The sequence below is a fragment of the Podarcis filfolensis genome (genome assembly GCF_964270895.1).
Source record: "Podarcis filfolensis genome assembly, chromosome: 16".
Taxonomy (NCBI): Eukaryota; Metazoa; Chordata; class Lepidosauria; order Squamata; family Lacertidae; genus Podarcis; species Podarcis filfolensis.
Window position 1 is genome coordinate 1,654,352 of NC_139620.1, and position 20,660 is coordinate 1,675,011.

General features: G+C 45.2%; 2 protein-coding genes across 6 annotated transcripts in view; both read left to right on the forward strand.

The window, feature by feature from the left end:
* Positions 1 to 428: 428 nt before the first annotated feature.
* The window catches only part of LOC310751788 (SLAM family member 7-like), a 29,254-nt gene continuing 9,022 nt past the window's right edge, over positions 429 to 20,660 (forward strand). Inside the window, exons 1-7 of one of the 3 annotated variants that reach the window (XR_014542660.1) lie at positions 429 to 729; positions 3,440 to 3,820; positions 6,473 to 6,775; positions 7,556 to 7,663; positions 8,086 to 8,186; positions 8,306 to 8,482; positions 10,454 to 10,636. Coding sequence is in view for 2 of the 3 variants with exons in the window: in XM_083591443.1 (XP_083447569.1) it covers positions 534 to 729; positions 3,440 to 3,820; positions 6,473 to 6,775; positions 7,556 to 7,663; positions 8,086 to 8,177 (1,080 nt within the window). In the remaining variant the exon portion in view is untranslated. Of the gene's footprint in view, positions 730 to 3,439; positions 3,821 to 6,472; positions 6,776 to 7,027; positions 7,276 to 7,555; positions 7,664 to 8,085; positions 8,187 to 8,305; positions 8,483 to 10,453; positions 10,637 to 20,660 lie in introns of those variants that run through there. The other 2 variants (XM_083591443.1, XM_083591444.1) reach the window with 2 other exon arrangements.
* Positions 11,355 to 20,660, forward strand: part of LOC310751811 (SLAM family member 9-like) — a 35,223-nt gene continuing 25,917 nt past the window's right edge. The window contains exons 1-2 of one of the 3 annotated variants that reach the window (XM_083591505.1): positions 11,355 to 12,150; positions 12,277 to 12,401. In XM_083591505.1, the coding sequence (XP_083447631.1) occupies positions 12,351 to 12,401 (51 nt within the window). In that variant the 5' untranslated portion in view covers positions 11,355 to 12,150; positions 12,277 to 12,350. Of the gene's footprint in view, positions 12,151 to 12,179; positions 12,402 to 20,660 lie in introns of those variants that run through there. The other 2 variants (XM_083591508.1, XM_083591506.1) reach the window with 2 other exon arrangements.

Consider the following 20,660-nt stretch of genomic DNA (forward strand, 5'->3'; position numbering starts at 1 on the left):
CAACATAAAAAAAGTAAAGAAGATCAATGACAGAGAGAGAACATAGCACAACGAAATAGTTTCACTTAGAAATGTGTTCCAAAATAATAAAAAAAACTACATGTCACAGGCAGAGAGTAAAATATCTTTGAGAAATGTGAGCCCCGCAAGGGATATCCTATCCCTCATGGGGTGTCTGGGTGTGTTTCTGGCCAGCTTATAAAAGTGGTGCCAACATTTTAATACATGGTAATGGCAGAGTAAGAATCACTCTTAGAGAGAACTGAATGTAAAAAAAAAGTAAAGGTAAAGGATCCCTGGATGGTTAAGTCCAGTCAAAGGTGACTATGGGGTTGCGGTGCTCTCATGCTTTCAGGCCAAGGGAGCTGACGTTTGTCCAGAGGCAGCTTTCTAGGTCATGTTACCAGCATGACTAAACCGCTACTGGGACAGAAGCCAGAGCCCACAGAAACATGCAAGAAGAGAGGAACAGGCAAGAATCACTCTCAGAGAGAACTAAAGATAATTGTAGCTGCTTATTGTAGACATTACCGATGTCTGCTTTGTGTTGTTGCCGGGATGTCAGAGGCCAAATATCAGTCTGCAAGCTGAGAAGATCAACTCTGCTTTTGCCTCACCAGCAGCCATACCTGAGTCTCCCTCCACAATCAGACAGAAAAGTGAATGAAGACACTTGCAGAAGCCTCAAGATCCTTCTCGTATTCAAGCTCTTAATCTACTCTTCCTTTGGTAAGTCCTTCAGTACTTGCACAGCTTTCAAGCCACGGAAATGTTGTAAGTCTGTTTTGTTCTGAAGGGGTAAATAATTGACAATGATAAAGTTCGTTACTGGTTCCCTGTTGCTAATTTGCATGGAATTGCAAAGCATGGCTCACTGATGAAACCCTCTTTGCACCTGAACCCCTCCCCCCTGTAATAAACAAAAATCTGCCCTTATTCCCTTATGGGGAACACAAGAGCCCTTGTGGAGTCCTTTGCAGGTTCTCTATAAGTTGGAGAAAATAACAGAGGCCAACCAGAGAATATTGAGAAGCCCAAAACTGTGTTCTTGAAGAGATCATACATCCCCTTCCTTGTATTGTTGGGAACAACTTTTAGAGTGTGCTGTGACACCTAATCGCTACTGAACATCCCTCTGATTGTGGTCATTTGTATAAATTAAAAAAGGGAGCTGTGGACAAGGACACATTGCCTTTGGATGTAGGCTTCAAATTACAAGCCAGTTTGTACCAACTAAACATTAGGAAGAACTCTCTGACAGAAAGAGCCATTCAAGAGCCATTCCTCTGGAAAGTTGTGGACTCTGCTTCATTTAAGATTTCTGAGCAGATGTCGGGTGGCCTTCTGCCAGGGATTCTTTGGCTAAGATTCCTGCATTGCAGGGAGTCATACTAGAAGAGTCCAATCTATGAATCTATTTTAAGTTTTTGGGAGTCATTGGGCAGGATGCCTGGAGTGAGCTTCTCAGCATCAGCATACAGTGGTACCTCAGGTTACAGATGCTTCAGGTTACAGACGCTTCAGGTTACAGACTCCGCTAACCGAGAAATAGTACCTCGGGTTAAGAACTTTGCTTCAGGATGAGAACAGAAATCGTGCTCCGGCGGCGTGGCAGCAGCGGGAGGCCCCATTAGCTAAAGTGGTGCTTCAGGTTAAGAACAGTTTCAGGTTAAGAACGGACCTCTGGAACGAATGAAGTACTTAACCCGAGGTACAACTGTATTTGGTGTCCTGTGGATACTAGACAACCCTTTTTAAACATAATCCTTTATTAGGCATAGCAAACCACACACTATCAAACAGACACCGTATACAAATTGTGCAAAATACGAGCTCAGCATAACAACCCTTGTAGTGAGAAGCATTTGGATGAGGATGATCTGGAGCCCCCAGAAATTTCTAGCACTCAGGAATATCCCAGAACAGTGTTCAAGCAGGACCTGGGACCGTCAAAGAAGAAACAAGGAAGAGGAGGCAGAACTGCCCCTAAGCCCCTGGGAGTGATGGAGTCTTAAGAGGCAGAATAAGATCCTCACAACCAGTAGAAGGGACTAATCTGACTCAGCCTCCAGAGAGGTGGGGCAGTCCTGGAAGGGAATAACAAAAAGGTGTCCCGCCCCCCTCTTCTGCATGCCTAGGAGTGCTTGGCTGCAGAGCAGGGCTCCTTTTGAGTAAAGGGCTATTAATGAGGAGGACCTCAGCGGTGCCTGGATGGGAGTTCTGGCAACTCTGCCTTAAAATCCTCAAGAGGAGGCAGAGAGAGCTGCTGAAAAGACGCTTCCCTTCCAACCCTGATCTTTTCCTGCACTGCCTCCCTGTGGCAATGCCTCTTAGCTGTGCCTTTGCCCATGTTCTTGCCTGAACTGCTGCCTCGGTGTGGCCAGATCTTGCAGTACAACTTGTCTGTGCCTTTGCCTCAGTTGCTTTGCTTCAACCAGACTGTGGGCTACTCTTAAGCTTGCCTGTTCCTCCTTATCTGAACTGTGCGCTGGTGGCCTTTGCTGTGGATTCTTGCCAGCCTGAACCTGTGGAAACAGGACATTTGGGATTCTGCTGAGAGTGCATATACCAGCATGGGGTCTCACAATAATAATAATAATAATAATAATAATAATAATAATAATAATAATAATAATAATTGTATACTGCCCTTCATCTGAAGACCTCAGGGCAAAATGGTCAGTCTGCATTTGTAGTGCAGAAAGTATGGATCTGATGTGTAGAGATCTTTCCGATTCTAATTAATTCAAGAGGATTATGGAAGCTTCTCTTCGTCAAAGAAACAAGCAGAAGGTTCTGGATGTTTAGGTTACAGTACAGCTGGTTTGAACTACTGTAGTTCTCTTGTCTCTTTCTGTCAAGGTCTTCCTGACTATAAAAGGATCCTGTTTTTCACTTTCTATCTCTTTTCCTTCTGGTGTGATGTTCTGTACATAGTATGCTTAGTGTTAAAGTTTAGACTTATTATAAGTTATTGTAAGTTTAAGTTAAGTCTGCTGCAACTGGATTTCTTTGGACACTGCCAATTCTGAATGTTTTTGATTTGTGACCATTTTGCTCATTTGCCTTCGGTAGCAGTAAAGCTCTGCTGGATGAAATAATAATTGCCTCTGGTCTATTTTTGGGGAATCCTGCAACATATTTAAGTTGTTGCTCTGCTAACTATACATTGGAATCCACTCTGGATCAATATTGAGTAGAATTCCATGAACAAAACACAGCATAAAAATACAAGTTAAGAACACAAAATGCATAATAAAAACAAGAAAAAAAGAAACCAATAGTGTAACTCCTACTCCGCCTCCCCCACTGATTTCATTACCATTGTAGCTCACTCAGCTTTTCTTCTGGCTCAGACAATGGTGGTGACGAGAGTGAGGAGTGATTGGTGCTAACCCATGTCCTTGTTCATCTTTTCCCTCCTTCCCTGCCCCAACAGGCACTTTGAGTCAAGCAACAGAGAATCCGACCTATCACGTGAATGGGATCCTGGGAGAATCAGTATTCCTTTCTTTAAACGCATCCCGAGCCAAAAAAATTGTCAAAATTGAATGGGCCTTCCACCCCATATCTGGGGATCCATACCTGCTTGGTGAGTTCAGGGATGGAAAACTGGATCAGTCAAATCTCAGGAGTATGTATGAACAACAGATGGAAACTGGTGATGCCTTTGCATTGAGGATCAAGAACTTGGCAATGGTTGATGAGACCACGCTGAGGATCAAGAACCTGACAATGAAGAACGGTGGCCTCTATGAAGCTCGTACCTGGTTTAATGCTGCGCAGTTCCAAGAACACCACTTCATCCTCACTGTTTATGGCAAGTAATGATTTCACCATCTTTGTCAGTTTGTAGTGGAGCTGAGCATAGAATGGGAAGATCATGAAATATGATGAGGAACCTTTTTCATCCTGAGGGCCACTGTGCTGGTCCCGGGCGGGGGGGTACTGTGCGGCGTGGTCTGAGTCCGGTCCTGGGTCGAGGGTCTGGAGGCTGTCCATCAAGGGCGAAGCGGGGTCCAAGGCAAGGAGCCAGGCATGGTCAGGAACTCCGGAAGAGCAGATCAGGGTGCTGGCAGGAACAGGTTTCCAACAATGTTGCTCCCGCAACCTGGGACTGGGCTGACTGGCCTTTATCTCCCCTGAGGCCTAGGGTGGTCCTGGCCTACAGGTGACTCGCCTCTCCTGACCTTTTTTTTTTTTTAAATGAATATTTATTAAATTTTCCAATTTTATATAAAGACAAAAAGAAAAAGAAAAAGAAAAATATTAAAAACAATTCAGTTTCAATAACAGTTTTTCAGTCACATGTTTCTTTGACTTCCTCATACATCCCCTTCCTGTTCTCTAGTTCAATTTGTTAAATCAGCAAATCCTAATCTCTTAACATTCCTTTTTGAATATCACCTTATTTTCCACTCAACTTTTTTTAAATTTAATAACAAAAACAATTATAATCCCCATTATCTTTATCATAACAGCTGGAGACCACCAAAGTTCAAACCAACATCTTTTCAAAGTTCATTAATTTTATAATATTTCTGTAAATATTCCTTAAATTTCTTCCAATCTTCTTCTGCTGACCTTTCTCCCTGGTCGCGGATTCTGCCGGTCATTTCTGCCAGTCCCATACAGTCAATCAACTTCATCTGCCATTCTTCCAGAGTGGGTAAATCTTGAGTCTTCCAATACTTTGCTATGAGTATTCTTGCTGCCGTTGTGGCGTACATAAAAAAAGTTCTGTCCTTCTTTGGCACCAAATGGCCGACTATACCCAAGAGAAAGGCCTCTGGTTTTTTCAGGAAAGTATACTTAAATATCTTTTTCATTTCATTATAAATCATCTCCCAGAAAGCCTTGATCTTTGGGCACGTCCACCAAAGGTGAAAGAATGTACCTTCATTTTCTTTACATTTCCAACATTTGTTATCGGGCAAGTGATATATTTTTGCGAGCTTGACTGGGGTTATGTACCACCTGTATATCATTTTCATAATATTCTCTCTTAAGGCGTTACATGCGGTGAACTTCATACCCGCCTCTCCTGACCTTAAGGCGAGCACTCCTCCTGTGGGAACTTAGTTCCCTCCGCCTCTCTACCCTGAGCCTCTGCAGCTCCGGATAGGCTGGAGGGTTACTGGACCCAGAGGCAACCTCACCTTCCCCTGACAGGGCTGGGAGAGGAGCACCTGCAGGAAATGGGTCCTCGATCACCTCTGGAGCCAGAGCGGATTCAGCTGGTGTCTGCTCCTGAGGATCTGGCACAGGTGAGGGCCCTTCAGGTTCAAGCCCCAGCCCCGGCTCAGCCTGCCCTGGAGGCGGGGACTCCTGTGCAGGCTGGGAATCCTCAGGTTCAGCCTCTGAATCCGATTCCCTGGCCATCACAGCCATATTCTCACCTAGGCAACATTCCAGGGGCCACATGCTAGGGGGGCACAAAATCAGAGGAAATAAGTGTGTGGTGTTGGAATCTCCGTTCGACCGAGCTGATAAAGCTCATCTTCCGAAATTGCCCTCCGACTGCACAGTGGCAAACAGAAACTAACATGTGGAACACTGAGTCTGAACATTACTGTTCTACAATATGCTAGTTTCTTCACATGTGTGCAACCCCCATCCTCCATCCAGGAAGCAAGGAGCATCATCAAGATTCAATAATACTTTTCAGCCAGGCAAAAGAACTCAAGGAGGGTGTGAATCAAGGCCATGAGGGGAGTATGTTTGAGAAAGATATGCGGCTCTGGGATAGGACTCTGGGAGAGAGTCCTGAGAGCCAGACAGAGATGCTTGGAGGGACATATTTGGTCTCTGGGCCCAAAGGTGCCCACCCCTGCCCTACACAGTTACCGAGAGGCATGTGGGGCACGAACTCCTAATGTATTTCTCAGGCAGGCATATCTCAGGCAGGCAAGGAAGCCCCAACAAGAATTCACGAGTCTCTGGCAGTTTTATGGTACGTTTATTTACAATTAACATGCTAAGCATGGCTCCGAGCCTGCCGCTCTTTGCTATGAGTTGGTCAGTCTAAGTCTCCACCCTATCACAACACAAAGGGTGCCAAAGCCCAGTCCTTCCTCTCTTGTACTTCTGTTGCATTTTAACATTTCCAGCTCTTCTGGTTTGGGGAGGAGGTGGGTGAACTCCCCCCCCCCACACTATAAAACAAAGATCCCTCTAAACGTTGCTTGCCTTCTGGTTGCATAGCAACCCCCTCAATGTCATCTATCTCTTCCCCTCCCTCTGCCTGTTAGTTCTCTGAGTTTACTGCTCTATCTGAGTCTGGGAATTCTTGATGAAGTGGTGCAGAACTAACCCACTCCTGCTCTGTCTGTGGCTGCAACCCCTCATCTCCAGAGTCAGGCTCTGGCTCCCTCTGTACTGGCATTCCTTCATCTCCAGAGTCAGACTCTTCCTAGGCATTCGATTCAGCCACATCCCTGACACCTAATCCCTTTCATTTCTGTTAAAACAGAGCCAGTGCCAAGACCACGGATACATCATAAAGTAGAATCCAAGACTCCAGAAGGCTGCACTGTGTCCTTACAGTGCCAGGCACCTGTAAAGGAGGAGTACACTATCTCCTGGAAAAGAGGGAATCCCCCCAGGGTCTTAGTAGGAGGTTTGCATAAGTACTGGCTTTCTGACAATGGAAGGAATCTCCACGTCTCCTGGCGAAGAAGCTCTTCTGACTCCACATTCACTTGCCTGGTCAGCAATCCTGTTGATCAAAACCGTGCCTCATTTGACTTGCTGAAAATTTGTGCAAGTGGGGAAGGTAAGAAATGTATCATCCCTTTCATAACCCCCTGGTTCTGCTTGGAGTGGTGAATACTCAGGCAGACCCTCAAGGCAGGGATTGTATAAGCAAACACTCCTCCTTCCTTGCAAGCTTGTTAGCAGGTTTGGGCCAACACAGCTCTGCTTACAGACTATGCTTGACCCTATGAGTTGCTGCTCCTGAGATTCAGAGTCTCGTGCTCTACCAACTAAGATATCCTGCTGCTTTGATTTCTTCTTTGATTCCTAGGCTGAGAAACTGCCCTGGGACCCACAAAAGTGAAAGCAGCAATGATATCTGGAGAGCCATGCTATTCTTAGAACATCTTCTCCCTGCAATTGGATCCCAGAATCCCCAGCAGGACTCAGGTGCTTTGCTTGCTATTCCTGCTACAGTGAATCGCATGACCCGGAAAAACTGTCTTCAGACAAACGTCGGCTCCCTCAGCCAGAAAAGCAAGATGAGCACCGCAACCCCAGTCTGCGACTGGACTTAACTGCCAGGGGTCCTTTACCTTTGTAATGTACATCTCTTTTTTTTGCCAAATTATGTCATGAAAATTAGGGTGCACATTAGATTTGATGGTGCATTTACATTTGCCAGCAAATACTTTTTGGATTTCAAGGTTTTGAAAATTGAGGAGTGCAATAGTTTTGATGGCTCATTCAATTTGTGTAAATACAAGTATTTGTTCTGCTTCTCTTAGTCACATAGGGGAGGTCCCTTTGGTGGCTGTTGTTGCAGTGCATTCCAAGAGCCTCTTATTGCTTGTTGCAGGTGGACAACAAAATTACTGGGGGTTCCTGTCGCTTCTCGTCTGTGCTGTTGGAGCTTCTGCATGTTTGATAATGATATGGAAGAAGAAAAAGTTGGGAAAGAAGAAAGGTAGAACCATCTCTGTTAATCTCCTTAATCACCTGGGATTGAGACTGACTGCCAAATGTGTGCCTGCCTCTCCCTTGCTCCTCTTGAGAGTATGTTTCCAAGAACAATTCAAAGTGTTGGTGCTGACCTTGAAAGCTCTAAATGGCCTCGGCCCAGTAGACCTGAAAGAGCATCTCCACCCCCATCGTTCTGCCCGGACACTGAGGTGCAGCACCGAAGGCCTTCTGGAGGTCCCCTCCCTGTGAGAAGCCAAGTTACAGGGAACCAGGCAGAGGGCCTTCTCGGTGGTGGTGCCCGCCCTGTGGAACGCCCTCCCACCAGATGTCAAAGAAATAAACAACTATCTGGCTTTTAGAAGACATCTGAAGGCAGCCCTGTTGAGGGATGCTTTTAATGTTTCATGCACTACTGTTTTTTAATAGATGCTGTTTTTGCGATGCAAGCTCAAGAGGGCTCTCCTGCGCCCTTCCTCAGAGGAGACCCCCCAAAAGATGGTGATGACCAACTGAGATGAGCATGCACGGTAAGGAAGGCTGGAGGACCAGGTAAGATGTTTGGAAGTCACGTAATACTATGGCATTATTTTTTAACATTTGCTAGTACTACTAGGAGTAGTCAGGGCTTCTTCTTTTTTTTTTCCAGCCAGAACGCTCTGGAAAAAGAGTTCATTTATCCACTCACCTTGAAACACCATTGCAGGGGGTTGGAACAAATGACGCTCAAGATCACTTCCAACTCTTCAATTCTATGATTCAAATCATCTGAGAGGAGTGGTTGGCTGCTAGCCGTGATGGCTATGCTCTGCCTCCGTGGTCAAAGGTAATAATGCTTCAGAATACAAACTGCAGAAGGGGAGAGTGTGTCAGTTTGATTTCATAGTACCAAAAGCATTGATCTGATGAGTAGAGATCTTTCCTATTCTAATTAATTAAGAGGATTCTGGAAGCTTCTCTGTGTGAAAGAAACAAGCAGAAGGTTCATGATGTTTGGGTTATTCCTTCAGAGGAGCTGAGCACAGCTCGCTTAAAATGGTTCTATTATCTCTTTCTGTCAAGGTCATGCTGATTATAATAATAAGGCCAGACAGAGCCTGGGTTTCACTTCTTTCTTTCTTTCTTTCTTTCTTTCTTTCTTTCTTTCTTTCTTTCTTTCTTTCTGATGTGGTATTCTGTGTAGGTATATAGTGTTAAGGTTTAGACTTACTATAAGTTATTCTAAGTTTAAGGTAAGTCTGCTGCAACTGGATTTCTTATGGGCAGTGCCAATTCTGAATGTATATGAATTTGTGACCATTCTGCTCAATTGCCTTCGGTAGCAGTAAAGCTCTGCTGGATGAAATATTAATTGTTTCCAGCATTTGGAAATGTAAAGGAAAAGAAGGATCTTTTTACCCCAATGGTGGGAATGTAAGAAAGTCAAAAACTTCTGGGAAATGATATATAATGAGATGAAAAAGATGTTGAAATATACATTTATTAAAAAAACCAGTAGCATTTTTACTTGGCATTGTAGGGGATGATATTAATAGACAAGATTGTAAATTGTTTTTATATGCAACAACGACAGCAAGAATATCATTGAAACAAAAATGGAAACAAGAAGAATTACCAATGAAAGAAGAGTGGCAAATGAAATTAATGCACTATGAAGAATTAGATAATCTAACAGGAAGGATTCAAAACCTGCAGGAGATTCTTAGAGGACTGGAGTAAATATTTGAACTATCTGAAAAGCAATTGTAATAAAGAGATTATGCTAGTAGGACTGCAAGACGTTTTGTAAGGAGGATTATGCAAAATATTGCAAGGAAGACTATGAAGAGAATATTAGTTAAGGACAATTAAAAGTAACAGAGAAATTAAGAAATGCAGATTAAGTGATAAAGAATGGAAAATCTTCAGAGGTAGTTGACGGAAGTCTAAAACATTGTATAAGATAAAAATGTATGTTAAATTACTGTTGGAAATGATATGTTTAAAAAATTAATAAAAATGTGTGTGTGTGTATTAATTGTCTCTGGTCTATTTTTTGGAAATCCTGCAATGTGTTCAAGTTTTCACTCTGCTAACTATACGCTGGGATCTGTTCTGGATCAGTATTGAATAGAATTCCATGACAGAGTGCTCAAGTGCAAATTCCTATGTATAATACATCAAATTATCCGCCTTCATGTACAGTAGACAGTAGATATTCTATATTTTGAAAGTAGGCTAGGGTCAGTTATTTAGTGATAGCAAATCTGTGTATTAGCATTAGGTAGAAGGAATAACAATGCTGCCCCTTTAAGAAAAGATACTGCCTTTCCCCCTTTTTTAGACATCGAGGCAGGTTGGGATATATTCTAGTTTCTATTGGCTCTGACCAGAGGGGAAGAAACCTCCCTTCCCCCTTTGCAATCTAGTTTCAGTCTAGTTCTTGCATATGCAGGAAGAGGGGCAAACTCATTTGTTCTTACAGAACTCCATAGAGAACTTCATAAAATACTTCTAACCATCTTCATTCAGAGCCAAAGAACAGCCTATTGGAATGTGAGTAATATTTCTACATGTGCTTTGATTATCCTCAATAAGTTTACATATGAGAGCTTTGTGGAGTTTTGTTGAATACTATCCAGATTGAGAGAGAAGTTTCAGGACCCAACAGTGGGCAATATTCTTGACAGAACCCCATGCAAAACAGCAAAACAGCAGACTTCTATATTGATCTGAAGGCATGCGCTTTAAAAAAGCAACAGCCCAATTTTTGCTTACAGTTTTCTTTGGCAGTAACCATTTTATTTTATTTTATTAGCTATACCCCATAACAAAAAGAAGAGGGGAAAGGGTGCTCAGAGTTGAGCCACTAAATTCTTAGAAGGAGCCCTTATCTCTGATCAGCCTCACACTGTTTTTGAACAAGGATGCTGACTGCTGTTTTGCAACTGTGTCTCAAAACATCATGTTCTAATAAAAGCAGAGCAAAATGTTAAGCTAATTTCTGATCATCTTATTTATTTATTTATTTATCTTGCTGGTTGCTTGTCACCCAAAGGTCTCCAAGAGACCTTCACGTTAAAGAAAAATATGTGCACATACATAAAACCATGGGGAAGAGAGAGACGTAACTTACTGGATTTCTTTATTAGCAACAGAAGTATTTTCTCTGGGTGACTTCCAGGCAAGGAGACAATGGAATCCAGCAGGCAAGACTGAACGCACAAATGTCCGTGGCGGAGAGTGAAACGTTGTCGTGGGACTTGCATAGTGACACTAAAAATCCATTCAAGCAGCTGCGCGCGTGTATAAAAGGGAGGCGCTAGAATGCGACAGGCGGGAGAGAAAAGGGTGACGAAAAGGGAAAAGAGGGGAAGCAGATAGAGGAGAGAGGAAAGAAGGAAAGACAGAAAGAAAGATGACATGCAAACGAAGACGAGAGAAACCGGCGAGGAATTGCAGAGGAAAGAAAGGAAAAAAATAAGCAAAGAAGAGAGGGAGACAGGAAGGATCTGGAAAGAAAGAGCGGGAATGGAGAAGGAAAATAAAAACACCGTCTGGAAAGCGGGCGTGGGTGTAACCAAGGAGGGCAGCTGCCCCCCAAATAAGTAAATCGATACAAATACTTAACTAAGGTTCTGCCCCACCTAAATGCTGAAGAGGCTCCACCAAGTCCTGCCTGGGAGGGAAAAATGCGCTGAGGGGAAGGGAGGATTTTTCGGGGGGTCTCGGATTTAGCCCAGCGCCGGTATCCCGGTCCAGCAGCAGCAGCAGCCTCGCCTTCTCGCCGCCGGCTTTCGTTCTGTCTCAAATTACCTCGCTTCTAGTATGTCCTGTGTACCCTGGAGAGGGCGCAGCGGAGGAGAAGCAGGAGAAGGCGACAGAGAACATCTTCTAGCGCTGAGCACTGGGCAGTGAGTGGCCAGCGACGGTGTGGGGCAGGAATTTGCGGCGGGAGGGGGCATGGGTTTATTTCTAGGGGCAAAGCGTCACGGGCAAGCCCTGCACGTGGGATATTTTAAAAATCCCCTGTGGTATGATAAATGCTTTAACGTCTGACTTAGGTTTTGAGAGGCGTCGCGGTTTTAAAATCCTGGCTCAGGCTGAAATGGTGCCACTGATAACTCCGGGCATGCAAATGGCACAATCTCTTACGACAAGAAGTAGCACCAGAAGACTCTTTTGGACCTTACCAGGGTCTCATCTTCTAGAGGAGAAGAAAGATTGCGCACTCAATCGGGGCAAGCAACAATCGGGGTTCCTGGGGGTCGCAATTTGTTCTGATTTAGAGCTATAGAGTGGGAATTACCTGGGAAAGGAGCGCGCAAGTGGGAAACCGCTGAGGCCCCGACTTCCTAGGCGCAGGACAAGAGGAAGTGTGGGCGACCCCTTGTACGAAAGGCATTGGACTGAAAACAAAGCTCTCTTCGCTCCAAGCCAAAATGATTGTGGAAGTCCCGAGCAGAAGCCTCCTGGCCATCCTTCTCTTCACTCCATGGATCTGTACTTTATTTGGTAAGCCCTTGGGAGAGGGAGGAAACTCATTGCAAATGTCCGGGGGGAGAATGCAGGCTTTTGTGAAGGGGAAATAATTGGCCAAGGGGAGGCTGGTGCCATTTCCTACTTCATTTCTCTGCCCAGAAGTTCAAAATGCTGGTTAGACGTCCTGGCCTCTGCCCAAGACCACCATGAGACGCAAGCCAAGAAACTGTTGAATGGTTTCTTTAAATATTAAGGTTCCTTATTGTTTCACAAGATATGTATCTCTTTAAAGGCCAGAACAAATATCATGACGTAGTTTTACAGCTGTGAAGCAGTATAGCAGGTGCTGTTAAGTTGTGTTAATTAAGCTGTGTCAGCAATTGGGTATAGTATATAAAGAGCAGTGCGTACCTCTCTCAGTACCCTGGTGAATGGGTCATACTTATAGATGTAATGCCATTTAATGTAGGAGGAGTTTTTGTTTTTGTAATTAAAGGCAAGCAAAAGTTATTTTTGCTTTTCTTCGTTGTTTCCTGAACCTGTGGTCTCCCCAGCACGCTTTCTGCAGTGCAACTAATCTGCTAAATACGCAAGAGAAACAAGCCGATAGATAGATCCCACTGTCGTGGCTGTTTTTAAACTCAGCTGCTTTGAAAGAGGAGAATCCAGCCTTATGTTTCCCTCAAGGAAAAGAAAGAATCAGCAAGGATCCATCTGGTTCTGGTGCAAGGAACGAGATTCAGGAGTTTGGGATTTCTAGCAAGAGTTCTGAGCCTGCATGGGAGTCCCGAAGAATTTTCCCCACTCACCTGCTAAGCTATTATGCAGAGGTGGAGAACCTTCCAACTGTTGACAGAAGTCCCTGTCTCTTGCTGGAGTCCCTGGCCTGAAGGTGGGCAGTCCTCTCAGCTAGTGTTGAGCATAAACTTTTCTCTTGGTGAGCCACCTTCTCATTGCAAGCATCACCAAGTAAGCATCCCCTTCTATGTACTCCTGCTTTTTGGAATAGCTCCTCTGTGTCCTGCTCATTCCCCCTGGGCAGGAAAGAAGCAGCCTCTGGGTCTCCTGCCTCCCCAGGATATGTGGGGAGCAAGGAAGGGATGGTTCTGTTCCATAATCTCACCCCCCACTTCCTCCCATTCAAAGTTCTCTTCCTCAAATGCTTCAAGCTTCTAGTCTGAATCAGAGTTCTCAGAAGGTATAGGGGCACTTGCTCAAAAAAGGCTTCACCCCATGCCCTGGGAACCTACCCCCCCCAATAAGCTGCATTGTACCCCACAGGTCCTTACTATAGTGCAGGGGTCAGCAAACTTTCTCAGCAGGGGGTCAGTCCACTGTCCCTCAGACGTTGTGGGGGGGGGGCGGACTATATTTTGAAGGGGAAAAAATGAATGAATTCCTATGCCCCACAAATAACCCAGGGATGCATTTTAAATAAAAGGACACATTCTACTCATGTAAAAACACACTGATTCCTGGACTGTCTGTGGGCCGGATTTAGAAGGCAATTGGGCTGGATCCGGCCCCTGGGCCTTAGTTTGCCTACCCATGCTATAGTGCATGTGTGTGGGGGGGTGTCTGTATATTTGCCTGCAAAGGGTCCTCTTCCATCCCTAACCCGCCCAAAAATAGGATTTAGAAAAAGGTTACCAGATTTTTTTCCAGTAAATCCAGGGACACGTTTCAACTTCAATGAATTATGTCAGGGGATTGATTTGTAAATCGAGGGACTGTCCCAGGGAAATGGGGACATCTGGTAACCTTAATTTAGAGCAGCTTCCCAATGTATCCAACATATGTCTTCCCAGGGCCTAATTGCAGCACAGATCTAGCTATGTCTTGCCAGCCCTCTCACTGCCCTGCCACCAGAAATAGAAGGGTATTTCAAGGCTAATTACATCAGAGGGGGCTACACCATCACCACCAAAATTGAACTTAAAGAGTGTCTTCTGTTTTAAACTTGGTAGATTTTATTCCAGGCTAATTGCAATGTGGAAGGGGTGATGCTAAACCCGGTTGCCTCAGAGTAAGCCCATTAGATTCACTAAGGCTTGCTTCTGAGTAGACATGCAAGGTAGCTCTAGGTCTTTTTTATCTTCCAAATTGGCTCAAAGCTATTTCAGTATTTCCTCACCTATTTCCCCCCTCTCTCACCCACCCCAAATAGGAAGTTTAAGTCATGAAATGGATAATCCAATATATCAGGTGAACGGAATCATGGGAGAATCAGTCTTGTTTGCTGTAAATGTATCTTCAGCAGTAACAGTGGAGAAAATGGAATGGGACTTTTACCCGCAAAGGGGTGGCCTGGGCTTTTGGCTGGGGGAATTCAGCCATGGTAAACTGGAGCACCCAAGTCCCACTGACCGGTTTGGACAACGGCTAGACATGGTGAACGAGACAACACTGAAGGTCAAAGACCTGGAGTTGGATGACGGTGGGATCTACAATGCTCACATCTGGTTTACTAAGGCACACTTTCAAGAACAGGGTTCAGCTTCATGGTCTATGGTAAGTTATTGCTTTCCCTGTCCTGAATGCAGAGGAGGGCTACACAGATGATAAAGGGGAAGGTTGAGGGAGCTGGGTGCCTTTAGCTTGAAGGAGCGTCTCTACCCCTATCATTCTGCCTGGACACTGAGGTCCAGCTCTGAGGGCCTTCTGGTGGTTCCCTCCCTGCGAGAAGCAAAGGTACAGGGAACCAGGTAGAACACCTGCTTCACATGTAGAAGGTCCCAGCTTCAACACCTGAATGCATCTCTAGGTAGGGCCGCGGGGAAAGACGCCCTGCCTAAAATCCTGGAGAGCAGCTGCCAGTCTGTGTAGAGAACACTGGGCTAGATGGACCAAAGGCAGCTTCCCATGTTCCTAAACCAAGGCTCCATTTCTCCTCAGACTATTGTCTGCACATTGGCCTTCAGCTTCTCAGATCTCTCATATCATGAGCCTTTCTTGGACCTGTCTGCGGCTGAACTCTAGAATGCTCAAAGCCTCTCTTTTTTAAGTTCCAGATTCCACCCTCTTCTGTTTGAAGTACTTGGGGGGGGGGGATTAATGTGTCCTGCAACAATATGTTGCAGTTCTAGATTCCAATCAGAATGTTACACTTACACTTACACACACACACTTCCTCACCCTGCTCTCCATTTTCCTTTTGGCATGTTCACTCTATAATTCTCATTTGGTTGATTCTCTTTTGGGGGGGAGAAGGTGTCCCATTAAGTCTTTTGCTTTCAGATTTCGTTTTTAGCCTTGGGGCTGGGGGTCCGGGATCGAAGGTGAGGTTGCGCTGAACCTCGCCATTGCTCTCAGACCCGTTCTGGGGGCTGGGGTCGGGGGAACCTCGGGCTTCCCCCGCCCCCAGCCGTGCAAGCTCCAGGAGCGATGGCGAGATTCAGCGCAACCTCGCCTTCGCTCCCGGACCCCCAGCCCCAAGGCGAAAAACGAAGCCAAGACAGCTAGCAGGATCCATCTCACTCACTGTCATGGCTTCTTTGCTCTTTGGGGCTCGGGGCGGGGAATAATTTTTTCCCCTTTATTCCCCCCCCCCCAAAAAATAAGTGTGCCCTATGGGCCGGTGCGCCCTATAGGGTGAAAAATACGGTATTTAATGAAATTTATATAACTGAATACACAATTAACAGGTTTAATATATATATTTGTCAAACAGATAGAAAGATGCATGGCATGGAAATGCAGGAGAACCCAGAATCATGGGGTGTGTATGAGATTCTGACCCCTGAAATCCTGCCAGATAAGATCTGAGTGCACAGAACAGGAGTCAAAGTGACTCCAAAATAATCACTGCCACCTCTCACCCCTCCTGCATAGTCACAATCTGGACTATCCTTCTCCTAGTCCATCCTGGAGGGGGTGGAGGGAAGATGCAGAAAGTCATAGATCTGAGGTCCTCTTTCCTTATTGGTGTGTGTGTTTGTGTGTTTGTGTGTGTGTGTGTGTGTGTGTGTGTGTGTGTGTTTTGGATGTGGATCTTAACAATCCAGATGTTCTTTGAAAAAATCTCCATCTCGCCAATTGAAAAACAGGAAGCTGAGTTTGCTCTTACCCACTAGGCGGGGTTTTCTGCACAGTCAAGGTCTACCTATGATTGCCCCCAACCTCTGCTGCACCTCCCCACCCCACTGATCCCCCTTCTCAAGCCCCCCGTCACACCCTTGACCTGCGCACACTGGAGACAATGAGGAGCACAAACACACACACCCCAATTCACCACCACCACCAGCAGCACCATTAGGTCCTTGCCACTCTTGCCCAGCCCTCCACTCCCTCCTTCCTGCAACTGGTGGGTTGGGGGCAGGGCTGGATTTAGGGTGACACAACTGATTCCCCCACACTGGGCACTGAGCTGAAAGGGCTGTTGTCAAGGGCTGATAGCAATACGTATGTGGAAAATGAAGTCATTCCCATGCGCTCTGGAACTTGGCATGGTGTCCTGTTGCACCAGAAGTAGTTCAGTCCTGCAGGCTATATGACCTGAAAAACTGTCTGTGGACATACGCCAGCTCCCTTGGCCTGAAAGTGCTGCAACCCCATAGTCTGCATACTTTGACTGGTCTTAACTGTCCAGGGTTTTTTTATTTACTTTTACCTATGTGTCAGTCGGTCGGTTTTATTGCACATAGCCAAAGGCTGCCGCAATGTACACAGAATCATTCAACAATTAAAAGAAAATATACTAGATTGATACAAAAAACTTAAAACATTTATATTATCAAGACATTACCTACTCTAAACAGAGCTATAAAAGTACCTTAATATACAAGTTAAGACATTAAACAATAAAATTTATAAGCTAAAATTATCACATGGCCACTAATATATTAAAAAATGTTAATTAGTACAATGTGCAATTACATTATATTTTTACCTATGTCGAACCTCCATAGGCTAGAAGGTCAGAGAGTGGGAGAGGGGCTGCTGCCTCCGTGCCCTCCCTTTGGCGTGCCATTTTCACTAGTATATGCTTTCTTACACACAGTTTCTCCCAATACACACATTTTTGTACACATGTAGTGATTGGAGAAGTGCCTCACAAAAACCCAAATTACAAAGGGTAGCTGCATTTCACAGGTAAAGGTAAAGGGTAAAGGACCCTGACAGTTAAGTCCAGTCACAAATTACTCTGGGGTTGCAGCACTCATCTCGCTTTACTGGCTGAGGGAGCTGGCGTTTTTCCGCAGACAGTTTTTCCAGGTCATGTGGCCAGCATGACTAAGCCGCTTCTGGCAAACCAGAGCAGCGCACGGAAACACCATTTACTTTCCCTCCGGAGCGATACCCATTTATCTACTTGCACTTTGACATGCTTTCGAACTGCTAGGTTGGCAGGAGCAGGGACCGAACAACGGGAGCTCACCCTGTCACAGGGATTCGAACCGCCATTGCTGTTAAAGACTGGTAGTCATTGAAGAAGTAAGCAATAAACATCTCAGAGAAAAAGTTTGTTGATCTTAACAAAATAACTAAAGCATATCTCCTTTTTAAAATACTGTTTTGTGGTTAGTCTGTTTTAAGAAAATCCTCTAGCTCCCGTAAAGTCCTTTGAAAGGTCTCTATCGGTTGGAGGGAAAGAAACAGGCCAACCAGAGTACAAGAGCAAAGCGGCAAGTAAGAATGATCTTTATTATTTGAAAAGGGGAAAGTATTGCAACAGGGTCCCCACTCAGCACACAAGAAGGAGAAGCAAAGAACAAAGGAAAATCAGAATGTTGTACTATCTCCACATGGTCTGCCCGACAGGAGCGTCAGTCATACACCAGAAATACATCATTAAAAGGAGGTACATCAGGTAAGTTCATAGGTCACAGGCAAGTCATTGACACATCTTCAGGTGTTAATTTTTTGTTGTTTAGTCGTTTAGTCATGTTCAACTCTTCTTGACCGCATGGACCAGAGCACACCAGGCACTCCTGTCTTCCACTGCCTCCCACAGTTTGGTCAGACTCATGTTGGTAGCTTCAAGGATAAAGGTAAAGGGACCCCTGACCATTAGGTCCAGTCGTGGCAGACTCTGGGGTTGAAGCACTCATCTTGCTTTACTGGCCAAGGGAGCTGGTGTACAGCTTCCGGGTCATGTGGCCAGCATGACTAAGCCGCTTCTGGCGAACCAGAGCAGCGCACGGAAACGCCGTTTACCTTCCCGCTGGAGTGGTACCTATTTATCTACTTGTACTTTGATGTGCTTTCGAACTGCTAGGTTGGCAGGAGCTGGGACCGAGCAATGGGAGCTCACCCCGTCATGGGGATTCGAACCGCCGACCTTCTGATTGGCAAGTCCTAGGCTCTGTGGTTTAACCCACAGCGCCACCCGCGTCCCATAGCTTCAAGAATACAGGGAGGCAAAAGGAGAGGCAGGTATGGATGGTCTTCTGTCTGTGTCAGGTTCAGGGAATTCTATTCCCCACCCCACACCCTGTGGGAGCATGAAGCAAGGAGAAACATAGAGTCTTTAAATAAAGTGAGTTTATTCAATAAATTTAAATAAACATGAGTTTATTCAAACATCAAGGTGACAGACAAAGAAATCCAGCCAGTCCCTCGTAATGGCATTGCTCCAAATGAGCTCCTCCCACCTCCATTCCTGGCAACAGCACTTCCCCTTACAGTGGCTTCCAGGGGCCTATTGTCCCTGAGTCCTTTGTTCTTGCACCTTCAATGAATGCCAGGTTCTGGGAGAAGGTAGGTCAGAAATATACTCTAGGCTGCTCTCTCCTGGCTCTCCTCCCAGCTCCTACCTTCTGTTTGCCTGTCTCTGAGCTGTGACCTTCCTCAACCACCTGCTGTAATTCATTACAGTAGTACCTCGGATTAAGAACTTAATTCGTTCCGGAGGTACGTTCTTAACCTGAAACTGTTCTTAACCTGAAGCACCACTTTAGCTAATGGGGCCTCCCACTGCCGCCATGCGATTTCTGTTCTCATCCTGAAGCAAAGTTCTTAACCCGAGGTACTATTTCTGGGTTAGCGGAGTCTGTAACCTGAAGCGCATGTAACCTGAAGCGTCTGTAACCCAAGGTACCACTGTACTGCCTTCCTCTCCTCTGGAAGCTGTGAGAGAAGGAGGGTGGCGACCTCCACCATTCCTCCTCCTCCTCCTCAATCTCGTTCCCTTCAGTCCAGTCCCTGACTGTCACCTCAAGCACCTTCCTGCCGGTCCTCGCCTTACTTATCCTAATATAAGTATAAAACAGGTAAGGTAAAGGTAAACATGCTAGCAATCGCCTGCCATTGTCTTTCACAGGAATCCGCAGGGGACACATACTTCAGGAATGTGAGAAAGTAAGTGCTGAAAAGAGTCTGAGGCCTGGTCTAGGGTCAACCATGTACAGATTTTTAGTGTCACATAGTTTCTTGTCTAAGTAATAAACCTTATTGTCTATATATCTCAGCTTTCTTGGGCTTATTTACACCAAGTAAATTACATGTGAGGTACATACAATAAAGTCGAGGGGAACACCATTTGACAGTCAATGAGTCCTTAGTGTTCAATGAATGAGTGAGGTGGTTTGTGTAGCAGGAACCCCCCCCCCCAGTCATTCAGTTTGTACAAACTTCACACACTCTCACTCTCACACTCACACACTACATATGCTACACTTCTGTTATAAATTCATAGAAAATCAACCATACATCGGATTTGCACTGTTCCACCTATATTTTACTTCATGAAGGAAGGACTACAAAATGGGGAAGGTTTGATACAGGGCAGCCATAATCCCTTCAGCATCCCAGCACATCCACAGGAGCCCTGCCCAGTTGCTATGCCAACCCTGATGGTCCTAGACAGAAGACCATCAAGATCACAAAGAACTTCCATATGGGAGTGGATTCAGCATGGACTGGAACAAAGGACAATGATCAGATCTTCCCTCAGGGGGCAGGAAACTGCGACTACCTTTTGTCTTCTGAAAATGACTCATGAGGAGGGGGGAGAAGGGAACCAGCCAGGTGACAGGACACTCAGGTTACCACCACAACTCCTCCCTCAGCCCCTCCTTTCTGTGATGTATGCATGATGTTTCTGGGGGTGGGCTTGACCTAGAGGATGGGAATTTCAAAAGTTTTTATAAGGTCTTGCACACCATTTTTCTGTGTCTTTCCTCTCTCCTGCAAGTGAGGGGAGCACCCTGTTGCAACAGTTCAATAAAGGCCAAGCCTACAGGCTGCTGTTTTGCTCCAAGTTATCCTGGCTGGTGTCTTTGTTTTGTCCAAGGGAGCCCTCGGATTTTTCCAGTAACAGTTTGACATTTGTGAATTGGTTGATACTCACTGTCGATGCAGTAGATGCCAATGTATAGCTGTCAGAATTTCACTGCAGTTTGGGGAAAGCAAATCTGTCTTATACATTAAGTATCAATTTATTACACGAATTTTTCATTCAGACTTCAGATTTTCTCTTATATCAATCCTACTGCATTTGATGCCATTTAAATGCCTGTCAGCCTTCCAGACAAAACACTTTGCTTGGTCGGCTCAGAAATGTTGTTCCAACATAAAAAAGGAAAGAAGATCAATGACACAGA